Below are 23,475 nucleotides of genomic sequence, written 5' to 3' on the forward strand. Positions count from 1 at the left end.
TAATGAGTGTAGTTTATGGGCCTCATCAGGCCAGTTCCTGCCAAGTGTAAGAAACCCGTGTCTGTGAGCTTATGTCACTTCTCTGGAGTGAAGGTTATTAATATCCATACAACCCGTGTAATGTAATCCCAGCAGAGAGATGGTTCTCCCTCCGGTTGTGACTCCACAAATGAATGGGCCTCTGCGATACCTTAGACCCTTAGACTGTGTCTGACAGTGAAGCCACCTTCCAAGAAAAGAAAGCCGTCAGACATCATGTGGGCTGGGTAGGTATATTTATTTTCTCTAGTCATTTACAGTACAAAATAGACCTCCAGGTAACAAAATAACCACAACCGTACTGAAAACAACAATGCTGTCAACATGTAAAGCAACAAGCTGAGAAACACGATGCAACATAGAAGCTTGTGAAACTCTGATAAAGGTAATATTCATAAAATATTTGAAAATTAGGGTTCTGAATCAGACAATTTGTGTACCATTGCAGTCAATGGAAATTTAAATTTGACTGCAAATTGGTCATAATTCAATTATACAGTGACAACATTTGCAGTCCAGTAGAACATCATTCCCTTAGTGTATTTTCATATGCTGAAATAACATTGCTCAGGCATTGCTTATCAAGGTTCTGTTTAATGACAAAATGGTTCAGAAAAAAATTACATTTCTTAAATTAACGAGTCATATTGCTCTTTCTATCAACTAAGGTCAAATGCAGTCTAAATGCATGCAATAATGACACCACCTTTGAACAAAGAGGTACTGGAAATTATTAGCAGTTCTTCTGAATAACATCACCATAAATAAACATTTACACAGCATACCATTCGGCTATCAAATATACGATGCTCTTTCAAAATAGAATCAACTTTCTACAAAGCTAGTACAAATGGATTTAAGAAAAAATCTCTCCCATAGTACTATATGTCATAACTATTTACATGAAATACAAACATGTTTTCTGGCATGCTTTTATTAGATCTGAAATATTTTCACACGCAAGAAGTTTCACAAATGTAAACAGTAATCAGAGTCTTTCCACATATACATATATTTTTGTTTGTAATTAATGTTGAAACAAATTTTTCCTGACACCGTCATGTTTTGGAACCATATCAATTTATCAACCGGCAACCTGATCTTTCACTTCAGAAGTGTGTTCGTCAGATCTGCAGTTTGTTACATTAAGTGTGCTATCAGTAAACAAGGGAACCCTGGCAGTCAACATTTTCACACTGAGTACCTGGAACAACCTGCGAGCGCCATGAATCTAAATATCAATACATTGTCCATTTAAATCCCAAAAGATTCCACATTGAAATGTTAGAAATCATAGTTTGGTCATCCTACAATTGGCTCCCAAAGCTGCTGTAATATAATTACTAAGACATAAGAAAACTACAGCAAACCATGTTGTAAATGTAACAATGCAGCTGTAGGTGTAAGATTTAAGATTTTCAAAGAGAGCTGTGGGCAGGTAATGAATCAGAAATACTGTGCAGATGTTCTGGCTCCTTGGTTAAACTGATAATTAAAGTGAAAGGTGGGAGTTGTTTGATTTCAGAGTCAGACACAAGTCAGTAGAGGCAGGCGGGAGTGACTGAGTCAGGAGCAAAGCACATAACTTAACACCACTTTGAAGAAGAGCTGGCTCCACCCACAAGGGGTTGAACATCGGCCTTAGCTTAGATTGTCAGCTAGCCATTAACGGTGTTTACAGAAATCAATCTGATATTGTAAAGTTGTTGGGGCAGAAATACAGTGGCAGAGGGCTGGTAATGATAAAATGATGTTAATTCATGGAGATTTTGTGACATTTAATGCAGTTTTCAGTACGTAGAATTTATTGCAACTTGAACTTTCTGTTAATATAAGGGCATGCGTACATTTCAGTGATTTCAGTGCATTAAATGTCCAGACTCCATTTTTGTCATTATTAACAGAGACAACTATGAACAATATTTAAACAAACAAATAAATAAATAACGGTTAAATAAACTGAAAACCATTTGGTGCACATTAATAATCAAAACCTTTTATCACATTGTTAGCTAGAGGAGAGAAACATAATATTCACAGACACAGAGGAGCAGTGAGACAGCACTAGCATACATTTAGTGGAGTGAGATCAGTCCTCATGTAGACTTTCTGCAGGTCAAGTCGTCATCATCATCCTCAATCTCAAATGAGACTGAGCGCATCGTTCTAAGTGCTCGAGTACCTTCTCATTAGCGACAGCATACATGTTCTACTACACATTGTTCGCTCTATCACATTTAGAGAATTCCAGTTCAGTCTATAGACGTGGCAGGAGAGAACGAGGGCTGGTCTGAAGCAGACGTCTGTCCCTGTGCGGTTGTTGCCCATCCAATCAACATCGGACGAGAGCTCTCAACAAGCTAGTCATCATTAGAAGCACTGCTGTGGCTGCAGTGATAGTCAAAATGGAGTTCCAACCTACCTCACTCCCCTGAAGGAAGACAGGGAAAGAGTGGTGTTAAGAGTCTGAGTCTATCAATCAGCCACAGATCAACTGTATTGAGCTTTTAAAGGAATAGTTTTGTATATGAGGAAATATCATTATTTGCTTTGTTACAGAGAATGATATGGGAAGATCACTGCCTTCATGTCTGTACATTAAGTAGGCCTATGGAGCTGTAGCCAGGAGGTGATTATCTTAGCATAAAAACTGAAGCAAGGGGAAACAGCTAGCCCAGCTGTGTCCAATATAGCTGAGTCCAATAAATGTACACAAATAGAATTATAAAAAGGCAATTTATCATTTTAGGATAGGCCTGTTATGCGCTGTTACTATTCCTAGAGGGAGAACAGTTTATCTGTCTCTGCTGGCTGAGGTGACGACAAAGAATCAAAGAAGTTACAGAGCTTAACCAATAGTTCACCAGTTTCAAATTTGGCACAAATGTCCACCTGGACTCAAGGACATACTGATTGGACTTTCGAGATCAAAGGTCAAGGTCATTGTGACCTAACAAAACACATTTTTGGCCATAACTCAAGAATATTCTAATTATGAGAACATTTCACACAAATGTCTAATAGGATAAAATGATGGAAGTTGAATACCCAAAAATGTCAAAGGTAAACTTCGCGGTGACATCATAATGTTTCCCAATAACTCAGGTACAGAAGAGGAGACATTTTGGTCGGATACTGAATTAGTGACACTAATCTTGAAACTGTGGTGATTGTATAAATCTTCTGTGCAACCGGGTTGAAGATGTGTGTGAAGCATCCATGTTTCACCAAAAAATGCACTTAATATCTTTTTATTAAAGCCTTCACTAAATATATTTTGTAAGTCTGGACAGTTTGGAGGTCAACTGAGACTTGACTGTTAATAATAAACAAACGTGTTAATTTGACTACTGAGCATCAGAGGTTCTGGTAGGAGCAATTTTTTTAAACATTTGGACAGATGCAGGCAAGCTGTTTCCCTCTGTAAGCCAAGCTAAGTATCTCTGGGTTGTCGCTTCATATTTAACACACAGACATGAGGGTTGTATCTTCTCATCTAACATAAAAGAAAGAAAGCATATTTACCAAAATGTTACTATTCCTGTAAATAACGTATTCAGTGCCATTCAAGGAAATACTTTGCCAAACTGCCCACCCGTCACCCGTCCAGCTTTGACAAATGTTTAATGTTGTTATTTACCTTCATCCCCTGGAGATTTCCCCAGGCAATTTCTGCAATTTAGACCCTCCCATAACAACCAGCACTCTGAATAAATCTTGAGCAATAATTTATATCAAAGGGTCAGTTCACCCAACTACCACACATTATCGATACTTGCAGAACTTGCAGATACTTAGAACTGCATATTTATAAAAACTGATCTATTGTTAGTATGATTTCCGTCCGGCCCTAGACTGGCAACAACAGACTAATGGCAAATAGGTATTAGTCTGGTTCCTCTCAGTTCATTTTTAATTCAATATATATAATCCACGGAATACACTGTCTACAGTTTTCATGAAACTACTTTCTCCTGAAGACATAGTCTCTAAAACAGTTACAGAGTGCTATTGTTTTATTAATTTACCAATTAATTCGACCTGTTGTATGGTACTGCATCCGCTATGTTTTTTATGTTGTGTGGGTGAACTGCCTCTTTAATCAGTGTGTAAGAACCATATGTAGCATTGTGCATCAGATCAGCTCCTCCCATACCTTGCCCTCTGGGACGCCAGCTCCGACAACCAGCACCAGACCACAGCCAATATTACAATCATTCCTATGAAGGGGATGGAGAGAACAGGGTGCTCAGACGGATGGATGAATCTCTGAGGAAGGAATAAAAACAAACACAAGGACCATGGGAATGAATGGAATGAATGAATGGATGGATGGATTGAAGTATCCAAAAAATAATGAAAAAAAAACACAGATAAAAAAGGGTGTGACAACAGAACAAATGGACAACCACTTCAAATCACTAAATTAAAAATGTGACATGGTCTATGGCTGTGGTATCAAGGGGACAGGGTTGTGATGGAGTGATTTACATTCCCTATTCCCAATGCATAACTTTAAGGTGACATACACATCAACTCAACGTGAGTGTGAGCAGTCCTGTGTGGCATTTATCGGTTGTGTGTGATGTCATGACAAAGAAAGAAAGATGCAGTGGTATTTCTGTCTCTCTATCCTCATTTTATAGTTTGTTTATGTTTATGTTTTGCTAAATTTGTCATCGTACAGGCTGAGAGGGTCATGGACATTCAGAGGACAAGGACAGCATCAGAGACAGGCACGGGTAGACAGTTTGACACAACGCAGAGACATCTCATCACGGCTGTTGTAGACAAAACACAGAGTTTTAGTTTCTAATTATATAATATATGAATATAAACATAGAGGACCATATCACAGTACAGTAGCCTAATTTATGTTAGTTCCAACCAATAGTTTTGTATTTGTCTCTGTTTTTTTTTTTTAAGATTTTTGGATGCATATTTCCTTTTCCTTACAGCCATTAGTATCCATTCCTTTTAAAACTGTATGAAAATAAACTTGCAGATGATTCAGTCTGGTCCTTACGTGGTAATGCAGTTTAAACCACAGTTTGTCCTTGGGTTGGAGCATTCAACGGTCAAGTAGTTCTGCAAACTGTGTTGTCAAAAAGTCAAACCCAGAGGACAAATATAAACACCATCAAAAGGACAATGAATTTGGTACTTTAGCTTCTAGCGTTAAGACGGTTATACTTAATGGATTTTGAGGTTAGCACCTGAAAACACATAAAAACTACCATGCTTTAAAACAAATTGTTTCAATTAGTTGTTTTATACATGTTTAATTTTACTGCAAGTTGACTTTCACACTAAAATGAACAGAAACCAAGGTCTTAAGGTAGAAAAAATCATTTAAAAAAATGTCCTTTCATACTCTTTCTCTATTGAACAATATCTGACATCTACATATGATTCACTGATAAAATAGACATTCTTTGCTTGAAGCCTGAATGTCTTTTTTGCAGAGTTTGTGTTTTTGTTCAACAACAGTATAAAAGCATTGTTGTCACAGAGAAGTAAGAACACAGACACAGAGAGAAGAAAGGTTCCTCAGCCCAAAGCACACAATACACACTGATATGGGCTGACAGGCCAAGTCAGTTCATATCAAAACATATATTGCTACAGTATGAGACACATAGAAGAAGTGGGCTCAACAGACACAGGGTACAGCAGGTGTGATGTGAGGAGTGTTTTCTGTTGGTTGACAGTGTGGGTGCAAAGAAAAGGTGTTCTTTATTTGTGTAGAAATCATGACTGGAAATTTTCAAAAACGACTTCTAGCTGAAGTTCGCACTCATTTCAAAATAAAAGATTTTAAGAGACAACACAAACTGCTCTATAGATGCTTTAGGAATGCAAAACTAACCAAACAACTTAATTAATCTCATAAAGTCGTGTTGCGTCAACATCTATTGCCCTGCTTCTGATACAAACTGTACACTATTGTATTATTCATGTCTGTCCCTCACCTGAGCCCCCCCTGACAGCTTCTCCAGCTCTGCCTTGCAGCGCAGCAGCTCCTCCTCCAGCTCTGCTCTCTCCCTCTGACTGCTGTCATACAGTACCTGCAGCTCCTGCAGCTCCATCTTCAGACCGTCACACTGGAGGACACAGAGGTCACATTCTCAGTCTTTTACTTACAGCAGTGGACTGACTGCATTTATTTAAACAAGTTTTTGTGTGTTTGATTAAAATCATCCTACCAATTGCCAATAGTGGTTGACCTAAATCTGTCCATGTTTTATTCATAGTATAATAAACTCCCAATGCATCATACCTCTCTCTGAACCTGTGAGGCTTTCTCTTCTGCCTGTTTAAGCTGGTCCCTCAGGGAAAAGATTTCCCCGACGCCACCGTTCCAGCCGGTTGGTGTCATAGGCTTCCCATCAAAAGAAATATTCTTCTGGATGGAGGCGTCCACCAGGCGACAGTTCCCAGACTGGGCCATGGTCATGTAGCTTTCTGTCATGACCTCATCCGAGCCAGTGGCCATCTCCTTTCCCTCTATGCCCTCCTCTGCATCTTCCTCCTTCAGTGACAAGTAGACACTGGAGCTGGACGAAAGATGTAGTAGTGAAGAATACAACATGCTTTCAGTTTCAGAGGAAATAGCTGACAGCTCAAAAATGGGCTCCAAGGCTAAACACTGATGCTATGGTATTAGATGTGATAACCATATGACTTGTGTAGTCTCATATAATATGCAGAGATTTCATCATGGCGTACACAAAGTCTGATGTACTGTATTGGGCTTTTAAAAGAATAGTTTTATATATGAGGAAATATCCTTATTTGCTTTGTTACAGAGAATGAAATGAGTGGTTTTGCATTGGTATAATGATTAATTTAAATATATATTGATGCTTTGGCGTTTGTACTTTTTGCTAAGTAAGATTTATATGCAGGACCTTTCTATACGGTGGTATTGTAACTTCTTCCACTAAAAGTTTTTGCTTTCAGTGCATCAGAACTTGTTGCCCAGTTCCCCCTCTGCTGAGAAAGATTGTGTGATACATTCATAAATGTCATAACAGCTACTACATAGATCATGTGGGGAGATTGTTTCCAGGGTCGATCATGGGCTTCTAATCTCAAAATTGCTGCTGATTAATATTCTGTCAATCTACTTACCAATGAATAAAGTAATAGTTTTCACACTTATGTGTAATCCCTGGTATGGTGTTACCGTTTTCCTGCAGTAATTAAACAGGTGGCCAGACTTTCCTAAAGGAGACATGACGTGAATGGCTGTAAAGAGGGGTAGTATTCCAGAGGGTATCCCTTCCAGCTGATCCAGTAAGCACAGCTGATGAGTGAACAGCCATTGACCTCTCACCATGTCCTCTGTCTCTGCAGCAGCTGCAGCCGCTCAGAGAGACGTCTGTTGTCCTCCTTCAGGGTCTGACACTCCTCCCTCAGCGTACGACACTCCTCCTTCAGAAGGCCCATGTCACCTGACAGAACAAGAAAGGTCAGGGATGAAGATATTGAGAAGAAGCAGGTCAGTTGAGCTCATCTTTAATGTTACTGATTGTTAACATCATGTAAACATGTTAGTTATTCTGACTTCTTGCTGCTCATGGGGGAATTGTTGGGTCTCTGTAAATCATAAATAATAAAGCGTGGTCTAGATCTACTCTATATGTAAAGTGTCTTTAGATAACTTTTGTTGTGATTCAGCACTGTAAATAAAATGAAATCGAATTGTTATAGTTTTAGAAATATGTGCCTGTCTATCTGTTAAATATGAAGCTACCACCAGCAGCTGGTTAGCTTAGCATAAAGGCTGGATACGTGGTAACAGCTAGCCTAGCTCAAATGATAACAAAATCCGCCCCCTAGCACCTTTAAAGCTCACTTATTAATATATGATATAATGTTTGTTTAATCCGTACAAAAAGGGTAGAAACAAGAATTTGCCGTACAAAATCGTGCCAGAGAGAAGACAAATAAGCGTGTTTTCTTAGATGTCAAACTACTCCTTTAACATACATGCATACTGTGAGTAGCTTGAACTTGGATATGAAATAGATTTTGGGTGATGTTTTCAAGAAACAGCTCAACAATGAAATAATAAGAACTCTCCCACCCGAGGCAGAGCCCAGCAATGATATCATGTGTTAGAAGTGTGTGTTCCTCCCACTCATGACTCCATGTCCCTGGTATCCTAAATGCACACGCACATCTGCACACACATATACACACACATGCCACTCCCCTTGCGCGATCAGCCATTTGTAATATTTATTAAACCCAACAAATGAGTTATGTGCTTGACTGGGGGATGCTAACATGATGTGAGCATGGAATAAGAACATCCATAAGACCATGATTTACTTTCATAATATCAGGCACAAAGACTGATTGTGGGCTATTTGTGCAAGTAATAAGCAGGATAAATCCCATAGTGCACGCAGAGATAGTCCTCTTGCTGATGGCTGTTTACACAAGGTGAAAAATCATTGTATTTTAACTTTGATGTTCTGTTAGTAAAACAATGTTGTAATAGAGGAGAAGGGATGTGTTCAAGCTACTGAAACCACCTCCTGCGCTCTGGCATCCGTCTCTAACTGTCGTCTTTGTGTTTTTTCTCTTCTATAACTACGCTGATCTCTCCTCTCCATGCTCCTCATCCCTCACCCTCTCTCCTCTCTGCCTCCCTGCGCTGGCTCTTCATGCTGATCTCGGCTCTCAGCGTGGTGATCTCCAGCTCATACTCTTGGGTCTCCTCACTGAGGCGCTCCAGCTCGGCCCGCCGGCGACACAGCTCCTCCTGCAGCGAGGCGATGTCGTTCTCCCTCTCCGCTGCCGCCTCCTCTGCCGCCTGTTGGAGCAGGATCACCTCCTCCTGAGCAACACGCAGCTCCTCCTGGGCCTCAGCCAGCTCGCTCTCCTTCTCCTCCTCCAGACTGTCCATCTCCTCCTGCACAGAACGTAGCTGGGCTGTGGGCAAAGGAGGAAGAGAATGTTTTCTTTATGGTGGATGTGTGGGTGGGACTCCAGTGTGTGTGCGTGTGTGTGTCTGTGTGTGTGTGCGTGTGCGTGCGTGCGTGTGCGTGTGTGTGTGGGTAAGCTTACCTGAGGTTTTGCGAAAGTGAGCCTGCATGTGTATGTGTGGGCAGTATACGTGTATGTGTGTGTGTGTGTGTGTGCATGCTGAATGTGTGGGAACTGATGTAACTGATGGTAACAGACCTTTTTCTCAGGGTCAGATTCAGATTATTAGTTAGTATTTTTAGGAAAGGAAAGCCTTGCCCACCTCTCACTAAGACAACAATAAGAGCAATAACACGGTAATGGCAATTAAGACCAGTAATAAAAAGTTCAGAGATAATTCTTGTACACATACAAATGAGTAATGAAATAGTTTGGCATTCCCCCAACTGACAGAAAGATAAGTTTCAGCTTTAAAAACAATGCTCCGCTCCTCCTTTTCTATTTTTCTTTGTCTTCTCTGGGTTTCCTTTCCATCTTTGTTCTTTTTCTTATTTTTTTTCTCCTTCCTTTACTCCATATATAGTTATACTGTGGTTCTGAGTTGTGTTTTATTGACCACTCATGATTGACCGAAAAATACAATTTAGGCTTTTTTAAGGAGTAATTGGGTTTCTGTGTGAATGATTTCTTTATATAAAATGTAATTTTTTAAAAATTGTCACAAATAAGACAATGTCTCCAAATCAATGAGCTAAATGATTGCAAGCATTTAACGTACTCCAGTCAATAACATCCCAACATACTTATGTAGCACTTTCTGTCTTACACTACTCAATAGCGAGCTAGTGGAACAATAGAAATCCATACAGGTCTGTACAACATAGAGGTGTTGTTGAATAATGCTAACCAATTCTTCCTAACTAGCAGACTAACTTACAGAGTAAAATTGGCATTGGCCTTTACTATTGACAAACATGATAAATGTATTATGCATACCTGACTGGACAGAACCGCATTGCTTAGTGTTTTATTATGTTGATACCTTGTAGATTCTGGATCTGACGTGTGAAGGCTTCAGCCTGATGGGCACAGGACAGACGCTCATCCTCCAACAGACCTGGTGGAGAGATAAAGTGTGGAGGGGAGTGGAGGAGAGTGAGGAGAGAGATAAGAGGAAAATGTCGGTCTAGCCGGCCAATAGAAAGATGACAACGTGATAAGATGTTCAACCTTGAGGCATGACTGACACAAGCGGTTCTGCGTGTCCGTCTGTGTGTTGACTTTAGTATAACATTTGTTATTGAAAAAAAACGATTTCTCTTCAGAACAAAACAAAACTATTTATTTTGGCTGTTCTTTTCACAGCTTTTGGTTTCCTCAGTATATAATGCCAAGTAATTTCTCTAGCATACTTCGGTCAGATTCACAGTTGCTAGTCGGATACAGGAAGGTCAATTGAGTCTGCATATTCATTAAGAATCAATTACAAAAAAACAGAAAATATTTTTTAGCCATAGTGGTATAAAGCCATGGATATATTTACATTTTGACATTTTTAAAATGAATATCACATTTTTAGACACTACTGCATGTGTTGGTCAGTCGGTCAACCACTTTAATCCAGACTGATATATCTATGAAATAAATATTAGTGGTCCAGAGAGGATGAAATCTACTGACTTGGTGAGCTCCTGACTTTTCCTTTATAGTGCCGTCATTTCTGCATCCCCTGCTGTCCCCGCCACCACAGCCCACATTTAAATGAATGTCAGGATGGCGTTTTTTACGCAACGCCTGATTTGGTGTGAATGCGGCCTATCATCAGCATGTTAGCATTTTCACTGTGATCATGTTAGCATGCTGACATCAGCCTTTAGCCTCAGTACAGCCACACAGAGATGCACACATGGCCATAGACTCTTAGTCTTGTTTAAACAACATTTAAAACAGACTATCAACAACTTCCATTTGGATCCTTTAATCAGCATGAAGTCAAGCCCTGTTTTCATGATATAAGCAGTATATAACTGGTGAGTGAAGTATGAGGTATTAATAATTAGACTGATTTTTACCTACACTTCATTCTCTGACCATGTAAACTCAGGACCCAGACCCCCTCCACAGCTCCACCCCTGAACAGCTGCCAACAGCCTGAACAGCTGACTATTCCCAGTGGGAGTCGGCCAATAGTGATTTCTCGTTGTGGTCTAGGACACCCATTCTGGAAGCTTCCCTCAGCATGCACGCAGTTGTCTGAGGAATTCCTCTACCGCTGCCAGACAAACAACTGAGCTCAGCACGCCATGTCTTTTAGGATGACACACAGTCATATACACACACTCATGAAAATGCACACACACATACTGAGCTCACTGTAGGCCCATACCCAAGGCCTTACTCACTGCTAGTGTCCCCGAACGTTAAGCTCATCATTTCTAAGGTATGATGTGATGGTCCATTTAGTACCTATGAGGAACTGACCGTGTCAGTGACCGAATATAAACATTTACGCTTCTACATTTTCAAGTAAATTGTGATGAACAGGAGATGGTTCGGGTGGAAAGTTAAGCTGTTCAGGTTGAGGACAGGGATTTTCTTCTGTGGTTGTGTGAAAAGAATTGAGAGACTGTATCTAATCACTGAGATGCAAAGTGCATTATTTGTTTTATTTTACTACAATTATAGTTACGATTGAATCCATAATTATGACATCTTACTACATAAATTAAGTTAATTCATAGACTCCAGATGGCAGAGGGGCCATAAATGTTAGTGTTTGATTGCTAATGATTTTTTTAACTTGTTTTGCTCATTAATCAGGGAAAATGGTATCTGAATCTTACTCTTACATTTTGTTCACTTGGTCTAGATGAGGGGATTGGATGTGGGATGTGGGCCTCCAAACTGTTTTAGGGCAGGCTCAGTTAATGGAAGTGAAAAAACTTTAGTTATTACATTGATTATCAAAAGAGGATCACGTAGTTCAAGATATAGTTCAGAGATACAGTAGGTCCGGGGAATTTTACTTGATTTCCCACTTTTCCAAAGTCAGAATATAATAAATACCTTAAGACTTACTTTTTAATGTATTTGGTATAGTCTGAAATAGCAATATCAGGCTATTTTGGCGGATTTGTTGAGTGTCTATGGGGTGAAATAACATTGCAAATAACAACACATCACAATCACATTTACACCAATAACTATACTGACATCCACATCCCATGTCTTAATAATCCTTTAATTTGGTCTGATTTGCCTTAGTAAAATGCATATTGGTGTTTCTGTGTTCTGGTGTTCGCTTTCAGTTTCGCTTGTGTTTATGCTGAGGACACACTGTGAATTGACATTATATGATTGAAGGTAACAGGAGATTGCAGCTGTGGCTAAATGTGCTGCATGTGCTATGCAGTTAACTGTAAGACCTACAGCAAGGTTTGGGAAAGCTTTAGCTTCTTTGGCTCCTTCCCCCAATAGTGGATTGAAGTTTGCATTTCACAAATCTTTATAGCAAAGATTTCCCTTCCCAGAAAATTTGCCCAGGATGACAGGATTTAAGGTACATGGAGGATGTTGTTTGTATTTGGTTTCCCTAGATCTTGATTTCAGATCAGATGGTTGTAGTTAATGAATAAAAGTTTGCCGTTTTAGTGGTGACAGTCAAATCCAAGGCTGGAGGTCTCACCTTGCAGCTCGTGGAAACTCTCCTGGTGTTTGTTGGAGGTCTCTCTGGCGTCATCCAGCTCCAGCAGCAGCTGCAGCACCTGGGCCTTGAGCTCCTCCAGCTCCTGCTCCTCTGTCAGCGGCTCCTGCTCCTTCTTCCTCTTCTCCTCCCCTTCCCCTTCCTCCTCCTTCAGCTTCTTCTCTTCCCCCTCCTCCTCCTGAGCTCTCTCCTGGTCCATCTCCTCTTTCTCGTTGTTTTCCTCCAGTACACCTCTCTCCTTCGCTGTGATCTCGTTGTCCATGGTAGGGCTGCACTCTGCTTTCAGATCGCACAGGTCATCTGATGAAAAGATGACAGTGATATTAGAAAAGGGATACCTGATAGGGAAAGAGGGAGAAACAGGAAGAGAGATTTACAGATGACAAACCTCTCTGTCATCAACCAGTTCAGTCACACTTTAAACACAACACAGATTTATTTTGAATCAACAGCACCATCTTGTGATTAAAGGGGCATTGCATCCTTTGTAAACTTTGTTCAACTTGTGTACCTTAATTTAACACACTCACTTAAACATACATAACTACTGACAACCCTCTTATGAGGTTAGAGCTGAGATTTCCATAGAAAAGGGAAACAAATCAATTTATGTCAGGAAGAATGCATCAGATTAGATCCCTTAACATGCCAAACTGTATCATGCCTCAAATTTTTAAAACTATGTTGTTGTTAAGTGAGACATTATTCATACATAACACATGATTATGACAACTGATGACAATCTGAAGACATAGTTTATGATTTGCATTCCTCTATCACATTGAATTTACATTTCTGACCAGTAGGTGGAGTGAGTTAGCTGACATACTGCAGAGAGAGGAGGGAGGAGAGCCTGTATGCTGAAGCAATCACTATGACTCACCACTCAGCAATGCACCTCCAAGTCCATAATAGCACAAGCTAGCACTCATAGTAGGAGATATGTGGCAAACAATCTCTTGTATTACACTGTGTAACATTATGTGGTTGTCTGCCGTTTTATTTTGCTTTTTTTGTTTGTTTTTTCCTCGTCCTTGTAAACGGTCCAATGAGACATTGTATATGATGAAGGGCTGTACTACTAAACTTAATTTGACTTGATTTGTTAGAGCTGTGAAGATGAATGCAAAGCAGGTCAGAAAATGGAGCGCAGCACAACAACAAGCAAGTAAATACAAATCTGACTGGGAGGAAAAGTCGTTTTCCATTAGTCCAATGGAATTTGTTGTAAGGCAGGAAAGGCCAGAGCTAAGTGTAGATTATATCCACAGTGTTAGTTTGTTCACAGGTGCAGATAAAATGTTAAGAGATCTCTTGTCTCATCCATGGAAATTCTGCTTACATCACACATAGGCCTGTGATTGTTTCTCTCTTCGATGCCCTCCAGGGTCAAGACCAATTTCAGGAAAACACTGATGTGTAGAATCACAAATTCATGATTGAGCGGTCCATGATTGCCTCAAAATTGCTGTTTGTACTCAGAGAGCAACATGAGGATGAAAGAGGAGTATGGTGTTTTCTAAAATAGGCCGAAATAGAGACGTGACAAGGAAAAAAAAGGTGCAGCAGGGGACACAGTAAAGCATTAACTACAGATCTACCTAATTAATTGTAATGCTCACCGGTGTAATCTCGGCTCAGGGGATGCTTCCATATCTTGTGGTAATTATTTCTCTCCCTTGTTGTTCCCCTTACAAGATTTGAAAAGAACTATTTCCATCACAACCAAGCACTTGCAACATATTTTTTAATCATATATGAATGTCGTTAGCAGCAGCCTCCATCCTTCCTGTCTTCTAATAATGTTAATTTGAACAATACAGTTCCTGAGCGGAGTGTGAGAGGTTTCATGAGCACTGGGCTATTTTGTCATTAAACTTTGATGCTGATGTAATGAGTTAGGCTTAAAGAGGAGAGCTGGAGCTGCATGGCAGGGAGAGAGCTGGAGCTGCTTGTGTAGCCAGAGGCTGCTAAAGGCCATCAAGAGACAAAAAGCTCCCCGCTGAATATAACTCTCATCTAAATCCTTCAGGATGTGTAGCTATGGGTGTGATAACTTGAAATGCTTTGGCTCAATCCATTTGTGCTGTGTTTTAGGTTTTTTAGATGTAGCATTAGGACTCTCCTCCAATGGTCACAAACTACAGCAGATCAGAATCAAACTGTGATTAACATATTGACATACTTTCTTTACTGCTGATATGTGGTGAGAAACTGTTAGCATCTGTTAATATGAAAGCAAAGAAAAAAAATTAAATGTCTTCAATGTCCTTCACTTGTGTCTTTGCAAAGGATTTGGCCTCTAACTTATTATGGTATGGTATTTTATTCTGTGCCCATCCACTCTATAAAACCTCCTTACAGAGCCGTAACATATCTGTCCAGTGGTTTCAGTCTGCCTTTTCAGCTTCTCCCAACAGCTTGTTAATCATTTCAGTCCTTAAGGAAGCTTTATCATCTCACCTTGCGAGTGAATGTCAAACACACTGTGCAGCAGAATCCGATGCAGTGACACCTGTGATCACTCCACGGCATACTTGGCACAGTGCTGGTCTTTAGTCATGCTGGGATTGCATTAGACATGGACACTGCTTGCATACAAGAGCAGGGACGGGCAGGAGATTCATCTGAGGAGCAGTGTTACAGCTCCAGGGAGAGGATGGCTTTATCTAGCCACAGCACATTCTTTCCTAATCACATTGCAGTGAAACACATTGAGTATGTCACTGCAAACATTTTGCCTGAGTGTTGTTTGTCGGTATATCAAAATAGCTGTCAGGGCTTAAATTTAAACATCAATGTGGCAACACAAGCCCTTTGTTTTGCTTCTGATTTGGTGTTCAGTGATGGAGTGAGGAGTGGAATAAAATTTGTAAAATTGAGGAGCAGAGTGAGGATTTTAGCAAACAGAGGCATGCTAGCAGAGGAGTGGATGTGGGACAAGGCTGCTTTTACCTGGCACTACAGGCAAGCCTGTCTCCATAAAACACTCATTGTGATTCTGCAGTTAGTATAGTTATATGTATGTACAACTATGTGTAGTTACGTACATTGAATATGCAGCAAAAACTGAAATTCAATCTTACAGTGTGGCACAGTAAGCAGCAATGTAATGAAAAAGATTTGTCAGCAAAAGGAGTTTTTATAATCTTGATCTTCATTTTTCATACTGCTTTGTGTGATCAGCTGCCACGTGATTTAAAATGTGGCACAAATCAAGAGAACTTGTCGAATGAGTTTTTTCCATGCTAGCCCTTAAATATTTAATTTCTCTGTTTTGAGAAGAACATCTAGTCAGGTCAGCTGTGAAAAGAAATGACGGCTCAGTGAAACAAGAGCTGGAGGCTGTGTACAAGTGTAGTGTGATGTGTGCTCAACCGAGCTTGAAAATGGGATTGAGGAGACAGGTGGTGCTGGTGGAGCTGGTGGTGCTGGCAGTGTTTGTGGTTTGTGTGTCTGTGTGTGCAGCATTTTTGTGTTTCAATTTTGTGATATGCGCTCATACCTGTATATACTACAGTGACATGCAGGCTTGTGTATAATTGTGTTGTATGATCTCTTAGGCCCTGTCTGATGAGCCTATGCACATATATGATCACACATATGTGCCATGTTTGAGCTGCATGTGCACAGTATGTGTATATATGCCATGAATCTCTGCAGCTGTGTAGGAAGCCATGCATAATGCACACCAACCCCATCTACCCCAAGCTTTGAAGCCAGTCCAGTACTGATGTAGAAGCTTTTCCCCTGCACTGGCACACTTCCTCAGCAACACATAATTCAAGGACAGGGAGGGGGAGTCGGAAAAAGATGGAGAGACTGTGCAAGAGCAAAAGAGGAAAAGGAGGAGAAGACAATAAGAGAGATGCAAGAAAGGAGGAATCATGATGCCGCCTGAAGGCACTCGAGCTGCTCACTTTCTCGTGAAACTAGAGGGACTCAGGTGAAGCTATACACTAGTTAATCTCCATGGAGACGTCTGCATAAGGCTTTACCATATTTAAAGTCACTGTGATAGTGAAGCTGTTTTGCCCACACTTTTGCTCAGAATGAAAATCTTTCTTTACACTACTTGTTTTCCCCACAGAGAAGCCTGAGTGACCCTATCAGGTGTCCTTTCATGAAACCCACGTAATGAAGTCACCATCGTAGGAGATGTTTTGACACAAACTGTGTGAGACTCAACAGTTTGAGATGAGGAGCAGGCTACAGGGGTGGAGATCTCATGAGGTTAATGTGAGTTTATCTCTCTCTCTCTCTCTCTCTCTCTGTAGTTTGAGCCTGAAAACACCAGAGAGAGTAAGGAACAATGGCAGCAGGAGAGGACAAGAAAAGAAAAGGAACCATTAGCTCCAAAGAGTTGGACTGACTTAATGAGCCGCTCTGTTATTTAAATGGAAAATCCATGTTTGCACTTTCAAAGGGAAATAAGAGAAAGTGGGTCATCAGAATAGAGATGCAATGTAGAATTAGCTTTAATTTGGCCTTATTAGATGAGCGTGCACAAAATCTGTGTCAGTGTGTACATGCTGCAGGTGACTGATTCAGGGAACGTGTTTTTATGGAAATTTGTGCTGTTGTGTTGTCGTGCAGTGTGTGTGCATGTGTTCATATGCTAGTTGTGTAGCTATTCCATCAAGGGATATGAAAATCGACAGAGAACAAAGAAGTATCAATCCACTTGATCACAAATCTGTGCCTCCCACCTGAAAGCAATTTCCGTAGAAGGTTTTATATCACTTAATTCAAGGAGGGACGAGGGGGTACAACAGCTCATCATGTAGCTGCCACTTCCAAAAAGGATAAAGACCCAGGGGAGAGAGAGAGTGCGCTAATGATAGGTTGACACTGCCGAGCATTTCTGCAATGGTGGAAGACTTTTTATTTTGAATCCATAGAGCCATCCACATGAGTTCATGGACCTACTCTATTCACCCAAAAGTTTTAGGAATTTTTCCATTATGCAACCAAGAGAGAACAAAAAAAACATGTGGCACACTCAGTTTTGTCAGGGACCCGGGTGGTGCAGGAAGAAGAACTTGTAATGCCTAAGGGTGGGAAGGCATGCAAGATTTGTTTTCATTTGACTGAGCATTTTAAACACTGATGTGAGAAGCTCACATTGTTGTTTTTTCTCAGAGGTCTCTGCAGCTCCAAGATCTACAAAGTTTGTCTACGGCAGCAACTTTGTTGTTTATTAGTTCCGGAGAGCTCACAGAAATTATGTGCGTTGGCCCTTTGGGAGTATCAGTGCTGATGTGACTTTCACAACATGAGGGCACAACACTGGAGAGGAGTGGAGGGAAAAGCGGGAGAGGACAGGAGAGAAATGATGTGTGGGCTGAGGCACTGGCAGGTTCAAAGGTGTAGGTGTGTGTGTGTGTGTGTGTGTGTGTGTGTGTGTGTGTGTGTGTGTGTGTGTGTGTGTGTGAGTGTGTGTGTGTGTGTGTGTGTGTGTGTGTGTGTGTGTGTTGGAGGCTGTGTGGGCGCTGAAGAGAGCAGAGGATTGCGATTGAAGGAGGGGGAAGTGATATTGAGTGGGAAAGCAGAGAGAAGGATTGAGAGAGAGATATGGTTGACGACTTTTGCAGGTGGGAGGAACAATATCATGACCGACGGTTGGAAGATTCACAAAAAGCTTTACAGATGTCAAACAGGCCTCTGATGGGGTTTTATTGATCACTGGGAGCATGTGTGTTGTGTGAAAGCATCTGTATTCCGTGTTGGTAGATGTGGAAAGTGGTTTTACAAGTACTTCTTCCAGTCCGTGCAGGGTGGAATTAATTCCTAGCCTGACTGAAAAAACATTGCAAATAAAAAGCCTAGAATACAACTATACTGTTTAGAGAGAAGTCACCTCTTTCTAAGAACCCATACCTTTGTCTAGCTAGTACTACTCAACCAGGACAAAATAAATGCACTTCAGTCCATTTAGATCGCAGAGTGTTTGTAATTTCAAATGACACAAGCTACACTAGTCATTGCTCAGTCCAGTTTTATTTTGATGTATGTCTTATCCTTATTGTGATTATGATTCACGCTACATTAAACCAGACACTTTCCATCACTAGACGCTAAATTTCCAACTTTAAAAGCATGCCTCAGGCTGTGATGAAAGAGGTCTCTAGAGTTAAGATAACAGGAACAAGCTTGTTAGGGAGGACGAATTTCTCCTGAGACAGCATCCAGTGTTATGATGATCAATTTGCAGGCTTCTGCATAATAAATATAATAAGGTAGATTACTCACTGAACACTTAGAACAAAGTAATAAGTTTACAGCTGACTTTGAAAGGTGAGTGAAAGTTCAGTTTTAGGACAGTACTATACACAGGAAAAAGGAAGCGAGATTCTGGCAGCCTGGCCCATCGGTCAAAGGGCTTCTGACCTGTGGTTGTCTCTGAGCCCCTCCACACCAATAAACATCCTCCAGGCAGTGTCCCACATAGAGCTACTCTGTCTGCACGCCCATTCAAAACATGGAGAAAAAAACATACTCTTCTTCCTCGTTGGGACACAGACACAAGAAAACATACCATGCATTCTTCCCCGAACACACAATCAATTCTGTGAAGATGCATTGTGCCAAACGTCATACAGCAACATAAAGTGGCATGAAGTTACCAAACAAGCTTATCAGCAGCTGTTCAGCACAACCATTGTATGCAAACCGAGACTACCACAAGAATTTATTTGTGAGCTGAAAACAAACCTGAGCATAAAAAAACTCAAATAACATCCAACAATGCATGACTCCACATTGCATCAATTCTCAATCAGCCTCAGAATAACATGCAGCACAGACTAATGACTACATTATTATTTCCTGCCTCTGGGTGCCAGCCGTCTATTATTACCTGGCAGCATGTCGCCTCCATCAAATGTCCACAGATGCCATGCCCACTCGTCAGTCAGACTGTCAGCTCAACACACAGCTCCTAATAAATAAGAGCTCCCGCAATCATCTCCGCACCTCCTAGCACCTGACCAGCCCCTCCACCTCCTCACTTCACCACCTCATCCCCTCACCTCAGGAGTAAACAACACACTGTTTCTCAGCAGAGATAAACATCGACCTCTCTACCTTTTTCTTGCTGATCATATCTGATCTGTAGTGTGGGGCTAAAAATAGCCCATAACAAGACTGCACTGAATCGTTGATTAAACACAAACAACAACCAAACAGCTGCACTGACCTGTAGAGTCCAAAGCCTCCTCGATGAGTGGAGGTAAACGCAGTCCATCCATAGCCCCCCTGTAACAGCAGCAAAGAGGGAGAGAGAGAGAAAGAGAGTGGGCGAGAGAGGGTCAAGAGGCTCCGCACGCCCACCTCCGCTGCAGGGAAGGAGAGAGAGAGAGAGAGAGAGAGAGAGAAACAAACGGAAAGTACTGAGCACAGCGTCGAGTACTCGCACACACGCGCATGCTTCAATGCACAAACACACACACACACACACACATACACACACACACACACACACACTGGCTGTAGGCCTACCTCGGGAGAATTTGGGAGGATCCGGGGAGCTGAAGGCTGAGCTCCGGAGCGTGGGAGAGATGCCGAGGGGGAAGAGGGGAGGAGCTGAGTGGAGGGAAAGATGCTGCTTTCCAGACGGCAAGCTCCGTCTCCCTGCTCAGACTCTCTATCTCTCTCTCTCTCTCTCTCTCTCTCTCTCTCTCTCTCTCTCTCTCTCTCTCTGTCTCTCTCTCTCTCTCTCTCACACACACACACACACACACAAACACTCTCTCTCTCTATCTCTCTCTCTCTCTCTCTCTCTCTCTCTCTCTCTGTCTCTCTCTCTCTCTCTCTCACACACACACACACACACAAACACTCTCTTTCTCTATCTCTCTCTCTCTCTCTCTCTCTCTCCCCCTGCCTCCCCGGTTTACACTCTATTTTTGCACTCTTCTTTCAACTTCTCTTTTTTTCAGTGCCGCTTTCCTCTTTTCCCCTCCATTATAGGCTATCTATACATGTCTAATCATCATTACACTTCCATCATATGACAAAGAGAGGTCATATATGGCGAGGCCTACACACAAAAACCACATGCAGGCTACTGTACATAGCCCACATACATCAAAGATGAAGTTTAGAATAAGGTCTATATATATTAAAGGGGAACTGCGTCAGATTTCATACATGATATTTCCTATGGTCTACGACTGTCCAAAAATACTGGTAAACATAAACAACTCCCTCCCAAATCCAAAAACTCTAATTTGCAATGTCATCAAGTATAAAGTGTGGAGTTGCTGCTCCATAGAAAATGAATTAGCAAAAATGTTCTAGATGACACTAAGAGCACCCTAGCATATGGGTGCATTTCCCTTTCAGCGCAGTGAACACTGGAATATAATAAAGCTCATTTGGGTATAATGAGCTTTATTCTGTCTATGCGGCAGCTCCAGATGTAGTACCTTATGACATCACAAGTTTAAGGCTACGTTTAGACGTGGCCAGCTATTGCATAAACAGACATTTCCCCATCTCCCTTTTCAAAAATATCATGATGCACACCTGTCCGTTTTCAGAAGAATTTTCATTTACACTAACCCCTGTATATATGCTGTCCAGAGCACGAGCAAAGGGTGTAAAGGGGCCTAAGACTTACTTCTCTGTTTTCTGGCTTCGAGAAAGAGTAGCTTATGTTCACAAATATCAGGCCATGACAATAACATATTGCTGATGATTTATTTAAACTGTTTGCAAAATAAATTTTCCTGTTGATATCATAGTAGACCTTATCAAGTAGGGAGGACAGTGTGAGTACGCTCTTATTTGGGAGAGCTCAATCCACCAGTGTGAAAGAGTTGGTAGCATAGTAGCATGTCCAGTGAAAGCTGCTAAATGCTAAATCTATATATAGCCTGTTTTATCATGCAAAGTTTGGTATACACAAGAGGATTTTGGTATACACTATATGACAACAAACAACAAACAGGTTTCCAAAAGAGCTCATGATCGCAGCACCAAAACATATGCAAACTCCGTCTTTGCTTCTTGTATGCAGATGTACACATACAAACATGCTTCCTCAAACACATTCGGCCCCTGGCCAACTGAATTTACCCATAATGCGGTCCAGACAGACTGTTGCAGTGAAGGCTGACAGCTACCATTGCAGATTACTGATCATTTTCCTTCCATTGTCCATTTCCTCTTGCTAACGTTATTTCTCTCTCAGTTTACAGTTCATGAACAGAGGTTCCTATACTATAAACATCAACTGAAATACACACACACACACACACACACTATTTTCGTCACTACCCTTCCACACATTTCAGTCTGTCTTGGTCTCTCACCTCTTTCTCTCTCTCTCTCTCTCTTTCTTCAGCTGCTATCACATCTGGCAACTTCTGTGCAGAACATAAGGAGCCAGAAATGTGAGGTGTGCCATGAAACAATCTGAAAATATGTCAGCGTAGAGACAGAGAGGAAAGGTGGGCCAGGCTTAACCGTTTTCTGGCCCACTAGGAGGATATTCCTATCACAGCACTGTGAGAGAGCAGGAAGTGCACACAGATGCACGCACAAAACAATATAGTCACACACATTCTCATATGAAACCTGCAGACATTTGAAAGAGGAAATGTTACAAAAGGCCTAGCGTAACGGAAGTAGAAAGAAGCATGTGATTGTCTGTACCTGTGATAAACAGAAAGGGACTGGCAACAAGTAACAAGGGATAAAAGATACCAGGCTGAAAAAGACTGTTGTCCACTTACAAGCACTTCCTTCTCCTCCATGTGGCTCTGCACAGCTTTCCTCAGGCAGCTGTAATCCCCAGACAAGGAGGCTGAGAAATAGAGGAATCTTTCAACTTGAAGTCATCCCACAGTCTCCTTAACACACACAATAACAGACACACACGGAGGGAGAGCTGTGGAGAGAGTTGGCTGACAAGGTGTTGATAATGAGCTGACAACGTCTGGCTTCAATCCACCCGTGTCACTCTAGTGTGGCATAGGCTTGGTTGCAGAGAGCAGAATGGGCACAGAACACTAAAATAATTCTCACGGTTTCAAACTGCTTGCTGAACCAGATGGGCGGGATGGAAAGTTGTTTGCCAAAGTATATTAAGATGATTATTGAAGGCTGGGCTCTTGGAAGCTACACTTCATTGACAATCAGTCCAATTATTTCCACACCCATATCATAGCTTTCCTTATGCAGAATGTCATCCTGCAGTAGTGTGTTAGAGATGAGCTGTTTGTTCTATAGCATAGAGAGAGCTGTCCCACAGAGCGTGAGATCATCTCTTCACTCATACTGTGGTCTTTGTCCAGAGTCATACGTAAGGCGTCCACAGCTAAAGCATAGGCCTCGGGAATGTGAGCCTGTAATTGACATGTAACACAAATGGACAGACATAAATGTACAAAGGGCCAACAGTTTCTTAAAGTATTTGCAATGGTGGTTTTTACATTACATTCATGTAATCTTGTGTAAAATGAGGGTTTCAGTGGTAGTGTTTAAAAAGGATTTGCATAAAAATGTGCATCATGAATACATTATGCATGGAATTCATGTGGCTAAGCCATGACTCCGGGGATGGTGAAGTCAGTCCACTGGTCTGTCTTCCTCTTTGGTCCAGATTGAAATGTCTCAACAACTATCAGATTGATTGCCATAAAAAAAATTGTACAGATGTTTATAGGATTTCTACTGACTGTGGTGATCCCAACATTTCCTCTAGTGCCACCAACAGGTTGACAGTTGTTGTTTTTTAGTGAAATGTCTCTACAACTACTACAACTGCAGAACATAGTACATAGTCT

General features: G+C 41.2%; 1 protein-coding gene across 4 annotated transcripts; it reads right to left on the reverse strand.

Moving 5' to 3' along the window:
* Window positions 1-265: 265 nt before the first annotated feature.
* On the reverse strand, window positions 266-22,668 carry LOC310949229 (sarcolemmal membrane-associated protein-like). Of its 4 annotated transcripts, XM_083916591.1 has the most exons (11): window positions 22,423-22,668; window positions 20,183-22,053; window positions 19,881-20,019; window positions 12,665-12,982; window positions 10,022-10,096; window positions 8,683-8,985; window positions 7,379-7,496; window positions 6,320-6,596; window positions 6,012-6,143; window positions 4,196-4,308; window positions 266-2,470 (listed from the first exon to the last, which is right to left on the reverse strand). In XM_083916591.1, the coding sequence occupies exons 3-11, from the start codon at window positions 19,930-19,932 to the stop codon at window positions 2,458-2,460; spliced, it is 1,401 nt and encodes a 466-aa protein (XP_083772717.1). In that variant the 5' UTR covers window positions 19,933-20,019; window positions 20,183-22,053; window positions 22,423-22,668; the 3' UTR covers window positions 266-2,457. The 4 variants fall into 4 exon arrangements, with proteins under 4 accessions (XP_083772717.1, XP_083772718.1, XP_083772716.1 ...); XM_083916592.1 differs by lacking the exon at window positions 20,183-22,053; XM_083916590.1 differs by having other exon boundaries at window positions 20,183-22,668.
* Between the last annotated feature and the right edge of the window lie 807 nt (window positions 22,669-23,475).

This window comes from Echiichthys vipera (genome assembly GCF_963691815.1).
Source record: "Echiichthys vipera genome assembly, chromosome: 7".
In the NCBI taxonomy this organism is placed as follows: Eukaryota; Metazoa; Chordata; class Actinopteri; order Perciformes; family Trachinidae; genus Echiichthys; species Echiichthys vipera.

Bases quoted from the DNA above. Each gene is read 5' to 3' on its own strand.
- LOC310949229 (XM_083916592.1), bottom strand. From the start codon at position 19,932: ATGGATGGACTGCGTTTACCTCCACTCATCGAGGAGGCTTTGGACTCT. The intron at 7,497-8,682 runs GTGAGGGATGAG...TTGTTCTGTCAG, and splicing joins GGAGGCAGAGAGGAGAGAGG to GTGACATGGGCCTTCTGAAG. The intron at 6,597-7,378 runs GTGAGAGGTCAA...TCTTTCGTCCAG, and splicing joins CTGCAGAGACAGAGGACATG to CTCCAGTGTCTACTTGTCAC.